General features: G+C 41.9%; 1 protein-coding gene across 4 annotated transcripts in view; it reads right to left on the minus strand.

The window, feature by feature from the left end:
• The window catches only part of NRDC (nardilysin convertase), a 98,838-nt gene extending 86,930 nt beyond the window's left edge, over positions 1-11,908 (minus strand). For 2 of the 4 annotated variants that reach the window (XM_050802663.1, XM_050802662.1), the window contains exon 1: positions 11,613-11,731. Coding sequence is in view for 2 of the 4 variants with exons in the window: in XM_050802660.1 (XP_050658617.1) it covers positions 11,226-11,566 (341 nt within the window). In the remaining 2 variants the exon portion in view is untranslated. Of the gene's footprint in view, positions 1-11,225 lie in introns of all 4 variants that reach the window. The other 2 variants (XM_050802660.1, XM_050802661.1) reach the window with 2 other exon arrangements.
• Positions 11,909-11,910: the final 2 nt, after the last annotated feature.

The following is an 11,910-nucleotide window of genomic DNA, read 5'->3' on the forward strand; positions in this document are numbered from 1 at the left end:
CGTGCTGATATTTAAAGTCATGAGACTGGATAACATAGGGAGTAAGGGTAGATGAGAAGTCTGAAAATTAAGCCCTAGACAATCCAAAATTTAGAAGTCAGGGAAATGAGAAGAGATCTGTGAATAAGCAGGAAGAGAACTATGAACAGTGGTAACCTGAAAGTCAACTGATCAAAGCATTTCAAGAAGAATGATGCACTATGCAATATGATGCTGATAGGTTGACTAAGATAACTTGAGAATTGACCAATGTAAAGATATTAGTGACCCTGAACTAGCTATTTCAGTGTAACAATAGTGGCAGAAGTCTACTCTGAGTGACCTTAAGAAATAATGGGAACAGATGAATTACAAACTGCAAGTACAGATAACTCAACAAGTTTTGCTACAAAGTTACCAGAGAAACTGACTAGCCAGAAGGACATAGCTCCAAGGGGATACAGAATAAAGAAATTTTTTCTCCTGAAGATGGAAACAATTACAGTGTATTTGTATGCTCCTGGGGATGACCCAGTAAACGACAAACTGATGATGCAGGATGGAAGAACAATTGCTGGAATAATTAGTGGAACATAAAATGTATAAGGAGATGGGATCCAGTGCACAACTGGAGAGTAGAGGCAGGTCTTAGGAGTACAGACTATTCATTTATTAGTAACAGAAGAGACCATATGCAAAGACTCAAAGAAACAAATTCCCTCCCTTCAAAAATTTCAACAGAATAGAATGGAAAGACAAGTAATAACTACAAAAATATGAAATCGCTTGAAAAAAAAAATTGCTACATTGCTAGAGGGCCACACAAGAGTCACTAACTACATGTGGGAAGGGACTACTGAAGGAAAATAGAAAAGAGAGGAGATACTCATGCATGAATTCAAAAGGCAAATATGACCAAAGAAAACATGTGCCAAGAAAAGGAGCACAAAATAGCACAACAGAAGATAAAGATGAAGATAGAATGTTAAGAACAAAATAGGCGGCCTTGGACATCACCTGCCATTATGAGAAGTTTGTTAGAAGGAATGAAATGAGAGAATACAATCCATTTATACTCTAATTACTGCTTAGTACCTGTTCAGTAATGTATTTTCATAGAATAGCACTTAAATCTATCATGTAGTAACAGTACTGTCTGGCTGGGCACACAGTGGTTCATGCCTGTAATTCCAGCACTTTGGGTGGTCAAGGCAGGAAGATCACTTGACTCCAGGATCCAGGAATTCGAGACCAGCCTGGGTGGCATGGTGAAACCCCATCTCTACAAAAATTAGTCAGGTGTGGTGGTGCATGCCTGTAGTCCCAGCTACTCAGGAGACTGAAGTGGGAGGATCACTTGAGCCTGGGAGGTAGAGGTTGCAGTGACCTGAGATCACACCACTGCACTGTATCCTGAGGCAGAGTGAGCCACCATCTCAAAAAATAAAATAAGGCATAGAAATTATTTAAAATGTTACCAGTGGTTAATGCAGCGTAGAATAATTATGGAGAATTCTCTTTTCTTGAGATAGGGTCTCACTCTGTTGCCCACACTGGAGTGTACTGGTGTGATCATGGCTCACGACAATGTCAAACTCCTGTGCTCAAGCCATCCTCCCACCTCAGACTCCCAAGTGGCTGGGACCACACCAGCTTGGTGGTGCACACCACAAAGCCCAGCTAATTTTTTAATTTTTTGTAGAGGTAGGGTCTTGTTTTGTTGCCCAGGCTGGCCTCAAACTCATGATCTCAAACGATCCTCCTGCCTTGACTTCTCAAGATGCTGGGATTATAGGCATGAACCAGTGCACCCAGCCAGAATTCTTAAATTTTCTTTTTATCTAAGGTTCCTTCCCTATGATGACCACATAATACTTCTTTATTGTTATTTAACACTTATCTTCCTGTAACTATGAAAAAATAAATAAAACAAAAGTCAAATCTCCCCTTCCTTTCCCCAGAGAAATAAGCTTGCTGAATACCATACCTAATCATTTCTGTACATATATATGAATACGTTAAAAACTATAATTTAGGTAAACATATAACAGTAATGTTTTTTCCTTTTACAAATGTAATTATACATTTTGTTTTGCCACTAGTTTTCATTCAACAATAAATCAGAGGAGATCTATTTCAATACATAAAACCACCTATTCTTTTTATAGCTATGTATTATTTTCATTGTAAAACTGTATCATAGTTTAATCTTTATTCAACCAATGGAAAACAAAGTTGTACCAACTTTTTACTACTACAAAAAATGCTACAAAGAAAGCTTTATTCATGGCCTTAATCCAATAACTGTAAACATATAAAAACAGTAATGGCTAACATTTGAGTGCTTACTATGCCAAGCACAAGCTTCCACATAAAATACATAATATCAACATATGCATCTGTACTATTTGTATTATTTGTACTTCTGTAACCTGTCCATATTCATTTTCTCTGAAAATCAATTGCTTTAAAACAACTGGCCAAAATACGCTTAAAACAAATTTTTTTTTGTAGAGATGGAGGGATCTCATTTTGTTGTGCAGGCTGGTCTTGAACTCCTGGGCTCAAGCCATCCTCCCACCTCAGCCTCCCAAATAGCTGGGATTATAGGCATGTGCCACTGTGCCCAGCTTCAGAATACAATTTTAATCTAAGAAATTTCTGGCAAAATATCCCCATGGGTTCTGTGAAAATAACTGGCATGTAAGCACTCATACACTCATGCATTCTACAAATATTATTTGAGAACCTAAAATGTGCTGGATATTGAGTGAATAAAACAGACATGATATCCATACTCGTGGGCATTTAGCCTTGCAAACATTTAAAGTGAATTAAGTGGAAAGCAAAAAGAAAAGTGAAGAGGCAAACACATCAGCTACAGAAAGACTAGTACCATTTGTGTCAACACACAATTATAACTGATTCTTAAGCCAGTCTGCCACATCCTATGGATTTAAACTACTGCTTTAATCTTAAAATACTGCTTTATTTTTATCATTTCATGCTCAGGAACCCACAAATTTTCTTAGTATTTACCACGTATATACTTCACCCATTTTCTACATTAGCTATTTCAAACCTTCACACTCAAGGCTTCCCCTATGCATCCCACTATTTCCCCTAGTTTCCCAGAGGACCACCTAAGTACATTTTAATGACTACTTTACAGAAAAGGGGGGAAAGTTACCATTTCAAGTTTTCACTGCCTGCATCCACACTAATTACACTTCCTTCGCTCTAAGTGAAGATATTTTCTCATCTCTCTAAAATGAGTCTCTCTGCATATGTTCTTAAGATTAATCCTGTCACCTCACAACTATCTAAGGATCTATTACTATTACTAGTAATTTATTACTAGTAATCTATTACTGTCTGTATCTTCAGCATCTCTACTGATTCTTTTTTTCTCAAGCAAGGCATGCTCACTTCTTATTCATCTTGAAAAAAACACTCTTGCTACAATGTACTGTTTTTATCCTAAAATCTCCTCTCATCCCTTCCCCTTTAAAACCAAACAATGTATACCTCGCCATTCAAAATTTCTCACTCTTGGTCGGTCATGGTGCCTCACGTAATCCTAGCACTTTGGGAGGCTCAGACAGGTATCACTTGAGGTCAGGAGTTCAAAATCAGCCTGGCCAATATGATGAAACGCCCTCTCTACTAAAAATACAAAAATTAGCTAGGCATGGTGGCACATGCCTGTAATCCCGGCTACTTGGGAGGCTGAGGCACGAGAATCGCTTGAACTCGGGAGGTGGAAGTTGCAGTGAGCCAAGACCATGCCACTGCACTCAAGCCTGGGTGACAGAGCAAGACTCCATCTCAATCAATGTCTCACTCTCCATTCATCCTTAACTCACTACACTCTGGTTTCTGCCTCCATATCACTCCTTTGAAACTTTCACCAGTAGTAATTTCTTGAGTCTCCAAAAGAGACTCAGGCCTAGTACTACTTGACCTCTGTTTTATCTATCATCACTCCTTGCTTCAAGCATTCTCCTCCACTGGTTCATTTAAAAAAAAAAAAAAAAAGCCACTATCAGCTGCTTCCCGACTGCTCCTTTTCAATTTCAATTGTTTATGGGTTGCTCTTCTTCTGTGTCCTTATGAATATTCTTAGACTTAGAGACATGAGTTGACTTGCTAAAGGTCACATACCAGTAGATAGCAAACTAGAAACACAAATGACAAAACAAAAGTCATACTTTACATATCCCTATTCTAGCACCTATTATATTTAATGCATTTCAGTTTCAGTATCTGCTCCCTGACTCTCCTATAGCAGATCATAAGCTTCTTAAAAGCAAAAGAGTTTTTACCATCATTCAGTTCTTTAAAAACAGGGCGTTTTTGTTTGTTTGTTTTCTGTTTTGGTTTTTTTTTTTTTTTTTTTTTTTTTTTTTTTTGAGACAGAGTCTGGCTCTGTCGCCCAGGCTAAAGCGCAGTGGGCGTGATCTCGATTCACTGCAACCTCTGCCTCCTGGGTTCAAGCAATTCTCCTGCCTCAGCCTCCCCAGTATCTGGGATTACAGGCACCCACCACCACGCCCAACTAATTTTTGTATTTTAGTAGAGACAGGGTTTCACCATGTTGGCCAGATAGGTCTCCAACTCCTGACCTCAGGTGACCCACCAGCCTTGGCCTCCCAAAGTGCTGGGATTACAGGCATGAGCCACCGCACCCAGCCAGAAAAACAGAGAGCTTTTTTGGGTTTTTTTGTTTTTGTTTTTTTGAGACAGAGTCTCACCCTGTCGCCCAGGCTGGAGTGCAATGGCACAATCTCAGCTCACTGCAAACTCCACCTCCCAGATTCAAGCAATTCTCCTGTCTCAGCCTCCCAAGTAGCTGGGATTACAGAGGCACGCAACCACGCCTGGCTAATTTTTTGTATCTTCAGTAAAGACAGGGTTTTACCATGTTGGCCAGGCTGGTCTTGAACTCCTGACCTCATGATCCGCCTGCTTTAGCCTCCCAAAGTGCTAGGATTACAGGTGTGAGCTACCGCGCCTGGCCAACAGAGAGCTTTTTAATGCTAAATCTTATTTTCCTAAAACACACACACACACACACACACACACACACACATTTTAGTTATAAACAATATATACTCTTTCTATTCTTACTAGCCCATCAGCCCACATTAAAGAAATCAGTCAGGCCCAGTGCAGTGGCTCATGCCAGTACTCCCAGCACTTTGGGAGGTCAAGGTAGGCTGATTGCTTGAGCTCAGAAGTTTGAGACTAGCCTGAGCGAAATACCATCTCTTAAAAAAAAATACAAAAATTAACTGGGCATGATGGTGTGCACCTGTAGTCCCAGCCACTTAGGAGGCCAAGGTGGGGAGGATGGCTTGAACCTGGTTGGTAGAGGCTGCAGTGACTTGAGATCATGCCACTGCACTCCAGCCTGAGTGACAGAGCCAGACTGTCTCAAACACAAAACAAAACAAAATAAGGAAATCAGTCTAAGGAATAGTAAGAGACAAAAGATATGTTTATTAAAGTTATACTAGTTTTCATAAGATTTAACATACTTCGACCTTAAAAGCACTTATTGTGTTAAATGAGTTTGAATCGCATGAAGTAATACCCAGGTTACCTCTACTTTACAAGACAAGTGGGAGTGCAAAAAAAGAGATTTGGATTCATTTGTTCATTTATATCAGACTAATGAATTGTTGTCAATCTCCTGGAATTTATGCACATGGAAGTCATAATGATTTCTCTGTAGCTGTGAGATTTTATTATCATTTTAGCAATATTTGTGTGTCTGTGTGTATGTGAAACGAAACACACACAAATGAAATTACTGGCTCACGTATTGAATGAAGCATTATTGTTCCAGGAGTTTTCGTTGTAAATATCAACAAATAAACCTATGTTCTTCCCATCCAATACAAAAAAAAAAAGTTATCTTATTTCCTGGTGTATAGTTTTCTTCTGATACCTTAGATTTATATAAAGCTTCTGCTCAGTATAGGTGCTGCCAAAGTGAGCAAAAGGCTTCTGCTCAGAAGTGAGCCACTTCACTAGCAAACTATTCAGGAAGCCAACAAACGTTAGTGTTCTCAATGCAACTGTTCCGCTCACTTGAATTGTGATCCTCCTCCTGTTCAACAGCATACAACAGTAAACAACATAATATTCAGAAATAGCCTGTACCTTATACAGCATATACCCACCCATTATTTTCTATAATATATTGAAATTTTATTTTATTTATTTATTTATTTTTGAGACACAGTCTTGCTCTGTTACCCAGGCTAGAATGTAGTGGCGTGATCTCAGCTCACTATATCCTCTGCCTCCCGAGTTCAAGCGATTCCCCTGCCTCTGCCTCCCAAGTAGTTGGGATTACAAGCGCCTGCCACTACAACTGGCTAATTTTTGTGGTTTTTTTGTTTTTTTTTGTTTTTTTTTTTTGAGACGGAGTCTCGCGCTGTCGCCCAGGCTGGAGTGCAGTGGCGCTATCTCGGCTCACTGCAAGCTCCGCCTCCCGGGTTCACGCCATTCTCCTGCCTCAGCCTCCTGAGTAACTGGGACTACAGGCACCCGCCACCGCGCCCGGCTAATTTTTTGTATTTTTTAGTAGAGATGGGGTTTCACCGTGGTCTCGATCCCCTGACCTCGTGATCCGCCCGCCTCGGCCTCCCAAAAAGTGCTGGGATTACAGGCGTGAGCCACCGCGCCCGGCCAATTTTTGTATTTTTAGTAGAGACAGGGTTTCACCATGTTGGCCAGGCTGGTCTTGAACTCCTGACCTCAGATGATCCACCCACCTCCGCCTCCCAAAGTGCTGGGATTATAGGCATGAGCCCCCACGCCCAGCCTGAAAATTTATTAAGATAACCATCTCCTCACTTGTAACAGTCTGACCAAAATTTAAATTAGAAGGGTTTGCCCTTCGGAAGTTTATGTCTTTTCAGCCAGGTGTGGTAGCTCACGCCTGTAATCCCAGCACTTTGAGAGGCTGAGGTGGGCAGATCCCCTGAGGTCAGTTCAACACCAGCCTGGGCAACTTGGTGAGACGCCCCCCACCACCACCACCACCCCCCATCTCCATTTCTACAAAAAATTAGCCAGACATGGTGGGGCAGGTTGTGATGGTGCCTCTGTACTCCAGCCTGGGCGATGAATTGAAACCCTGTCTCACAATTTTTTTAATCATTAAAAAAAATAAAAAAGAAGTTTATATACTATTTCATTTGTTCTTTCCTCCTCCATAGAAATACAGATCATTTTACAAGCAGGTTAAACATGGAGGGTGTTTTGTACTTGTTTTATTCAATCCAAAATACCTAACATTAAGTGTTCTTCATTGTTAAAATTATTTACTATTCAGAGTGCACCACGGCCAGGCCAGGTGCAGCGGCTCACCTGTGCCTATAATCCCAGCACTTTGGGAGGCCAAGCAGGGCAGATCATCTGAGGTCAGGAGTTCGAGACTAACCTAGACAACATGGCAAAACCTCATCTCTACAAAAAATTAGCTGGGCATGATGGCACATGCCTGTAGTCCCAGCTACTGGACAGCCTGAGGTGGAAGGATCACCTGAGCCTGGGAGGTCAAGGCTGCAGTGAGCCATGATCATGCCCCTGCACTCCAGCCTGGGTTACAAAGTGAGATCCTGTCTCAAAAATAAAAATAAAAAATAAATAGAAAACACCACTACTAATCCTGCCCAACTAGAATTTCCACTCAACGCCAATAAAAATTTGAGTATCAATTCCCAACCTGAAGTCCCTTAACCCTTCTAGAAGGGAAGGGAATCAACACTTGGTGAGCATTTAATACAGATCTCTAAAAAAGCGTAATAGGTGTCCTGGAAATACGCCCAACATTTCAAAAAAAGCTGAATACAAATTACACATATGCTGAAGTAAAATTCCGCAGGTTATTAATAAATGAAGACTGGTAAATCTTTCAAGATATTATTTCACCACAATATTACTCTAAATGTGTCCTCCTCTGGTACTTATTCAAAAGACATATAATATGATGCTATGTACTGTAATGGATCATGTACAAAATCCTACTGAAATACAATGGAAGGAGGAATTAGTTCTGCTTAGAAAGACTTCACAGAGGGAATATCTCAGCAGAATCTGGAAGGATAATTTAGCTCTCTGGGCTGCAGATGCCTCCTAAGGGTGTTTCTGGTTACAAAAATTCACAGAATTGAATTTGGGTAAGTCTTTAAAGACCACCTAGTCCTGAGATTTTCCACCTTTATTTTAAACTAATAACATCTTTTCTTCAAAAGTCCAATTGAAACTCCAGTCTATAAAACAGGTAATACGGAAGAACTGCTCTTTTGAAAGGGGAGGGTTATTGAAAAACACTGTTGTTCTAACCAACCCCCTTCGTTTTTAAACTAAGCTGAAACACTAAGAAGGACAATGACTTGGCAAAAGCCATATAAAGACAAAAACGCAACAATTATTCAAAGAACAACTCTTAAGCATTATCTCCTCTTTGAAGTCTTTCCTTTCTCCCCCGGTGGAATTTACCAATGTATTTCATTCCTCAATATATCTAGGACATACTTCCATTATGGCTTCTATAAAACTTTAGTGTCCTAATTTTATTTACTTGTTTTTTGAAACAGCTAAGGGATCTTCCTACTTCAGCTTCCCAAGTAGCTGGGTCTACAGGCACACACCACCACACCCGACTAATTTTTTCTGTGTAGAGACAGGGTCTCACTATGTTGCCCAGGCTGGTCTCGAACTCCTAGGCTCAAGTGATCCTCCCAATTCGGCCCCCCAAGTGCTGGGATTATAGGCATGAGCCACCATAACAGTCTCTAATTTTTTTTTTTTTTTTTAATGTGTCTGTGTCTCTCTCTACTGTTTTCCCTGAAGGCATGTACTGGCTCAATCATTTTTGTATATTCACCCAGACTAACATTTATCACATTGACCAAGTTTCAGAAAATATTTAACCTAGCTTGGTGCCTGGCACAGAGTAGGACTTAATAGGTATCTGTCAAACAAATTTACCAAAAATGAGGTCAGTAAATGAAATAACACATCTAAAGCAGTTACAACAGTAGCTGAAACATAGTGTATATTCCATAAACATTAGTTATTATGTAACTTTATATAGACAGGAAAAAACCCTGAAACCATTATTGAACATTTGATCTGGAAGGCAAAAACTAAGCACCTTTAATCAAGTTTTCAACTTGCTAATTTATATATTGCCAATACAGGTTGAGTATCCTTTATCTGAAACACTTGGGACCAAAAGTATTTCAAATTTTGGATTTTTTTGGATTTTGGAATATTTGCGTATACACAATGAGGTATCTCGGGGATGGGACCCAGTATAAATGCAAAATTCATTTATGTTTCATATATACCTTATAAACATAAACTGAAGATAATTTTATACAATATTTTTAATAATTTTGTGCATGAAACAAAGTTTGTGTACATGAACAACCATCAAAAAGCAAAGGTGTTAGGTGTGGACTTTTTCACTTGTGGTGTCATGTTGGCACTCATAAAGTTTTGGATTTCCAAGCATTTTGGATTTTTGGATTAGGGATACTCAACCTGTACAACCACCTCTTTGATGAGAAAGCAAAAATTTAGCTCATTTATAAAGACCCCTTGACTCTGGCAGCCTGGGGAAAATGTATCTAGACTTGAAGTGACAGGAGAAATTAGGCTGGTCCTAAACTTGGGGCTAAGTCACTTCTTTCTAGACCTCAGTTTTGGTCATCTGTCAAAGAGGGGTGGTGGGAAGTGGAAAAGATTATAAGGTTCTTTCTTGCTCTAATGCTGTAGGGGCTTATAACAAATTTAGAGCTAGAATCCTTCAGTTTTCAATTCACATGAACAAGAACTTTGTTAAAAATCAGCAAATGGGCAGGGCGCGGTGGCTCACGCCTGTAACCCCATCACTTTGGGAGAAGAGGCGGGCGGATCACGAGGTCAAGAGATGGAGACTATCCTGGCCAATATGGTGAAACTCCGTCTCTACAAAAATACAAAAAATTAGCTGGGTATGGTGGCGAGCACCTGTAGTCCCAGCTACTGGAGAGGTTGAAGCAGGAGAATCGCTTGAACCCGGGAGGCGAAGACTGCAGTGAGCCGAGATCTCGCCACTGCACTCCAGCCTGGTGACAGAGCGAGACTCCGTCTCAAACAAAAAAAGAAAGAAAGAAATCAGTAAATGATACACTGAATTTGGTGTCAGATAGTAGGGGTCATTATACCAGTTCTGTTATTATTTAGCTGTGTGATTCGAAGCAAGAAGCAAACCCTCTGGGTCTCAATTTCCTCAATCTGTTCAACAAAGTTGTTGGACAATATAAACTCTATTTAAAATACATCAAAGTCCAGGCCTGGCACAGTGGCTCATGCCTGTAATCCCAGTACTTTGGGAGGCCAAGGCAGGAGGATTCCCTAAGCCCAGGAGTTTGAAATTAGCCTGGGCAACATCGCAAGACCCAGGCTCTCATTAAAACACACACACACACACAAGATACATCATAGTCACGATACTCCATGAAATAAGCTACCTCTGAAGGAAATATTCAGGTGGGGACTGAATCACCGATTATTAGAAATGTTTAGAGGACTCCCGCACAAACCAAAAGTAGAGAATTTCAAGATTAGAAGAAACCTTACAACTCACCCAACTGAGACCCAAGTCCTCTCTAATATATTCCTGGAAGAGGTCGCCCAACCATTTTGGTAACGGAGAACTACCCATGGAAACAAGCCACTTCAATTTAGGCCAAGTATGATGCAAAGTTACTTTACTGAAGCCACACCATCCTCTGGTAACTTTCGTCCACTAGTTTCATCTATCACTTAAGCGTCCCTTATATATTTTGGATAGTGATAATACGCCCCTTAAATATCCTGTCCTCCAAAATTAAAGTACCCAACTCCGTCAACCTTTTCTGGTAACATGATACCAAGACTCCCTCACCATTCAGGCTGCGTTCCTCAAAGAAACCTCCATTCTTGCTTTAGCGACTGTATTCAAATGACTCGATAAGCTTCTCCCATTCTGACATCTTAGAACCCAAGATTTCCCACTTGCCCAGCTGACACCACAGGGAAGCCTCTAATCACGCTTGCCACCTCCACCCACGAAAGCATTTGGGGTGGAAAGTGTGCCCTGTTGCTCCACTGGGAGACATGGAGACAAGAAGTCACGGCGGCACCGACAGAGAAGCCGGCACACTGTTCGCCTCCCCAGTGCAAGCCTCCTCCCTCACCGGTATTGCTTGGGGTCGCTGGGAGACTTGACGATCTCAGGGTCCCCGGCATTACTGAGAGACCCCCTCCGTCCCTCTTCCTCAGATTCATCCGCTCCTAGACGGGCAACCCGGCTGTTCTCGCCCAGATCCTGTCCATTGGGCTGCAGGTCAGGGCAGCTGCAGGTAGACTTCGCCTTGTTCCTTCCAGGCATGGCCAGAATAGGAAAGGATCTGGCAGGAGCAGAGTCTTCGCACCGACCCCGCGTTTCGATTCGCCAGAGCGCCGCGAGCTCCCGCCCGGCCTCACACAACTTCCTCCGGGTGGCACAGACTGCAGCAACAGTGACTCTCCTCAGCATTCACCACCAAGCTGGAGCGATGGACATCCCGCTTCCCGGGACCCACCTCCTCCGCGTTCCAGAGGCGGTGGCGGCCGGCGCTGGTGCTGCCGCAGCCGCGGGGAACAGGCCTGAACCCCTCCCCCAACCCAGTCTCCCTCACGCCGACTTCCCTCATCCCTCCGCCCTCCCGGCCGTCGATGACGCTCCTGATTTTAGCCAATCATGAGGCAAGAAAGTAGTCACGCTCACGTAAGCAACCAATGAGAACAGGAAAGGAGAGGAACCAACGTGACCCGGACTGATTCTCGGAACAACCAGCGAGCATTTCGAAACCCAAGTGGGCGGGGCGAGGGAGAAGAGGC

Source organism: Macaca thibetana, chromosome 1 (genome assembly GCF_024542745.1).
Source record: "Macaca thibetana thibetana isolate TM-01 chromosome 1, ASM2454274v1, whole genome shotgun sequence".
NCBI classification, from domain to species: domain Eukaryota; kingdom Metazoa; phylum Chordata; class Mammalia; order Primates; family Cercopithecidae; genus Macaca; species Macaca thibetana.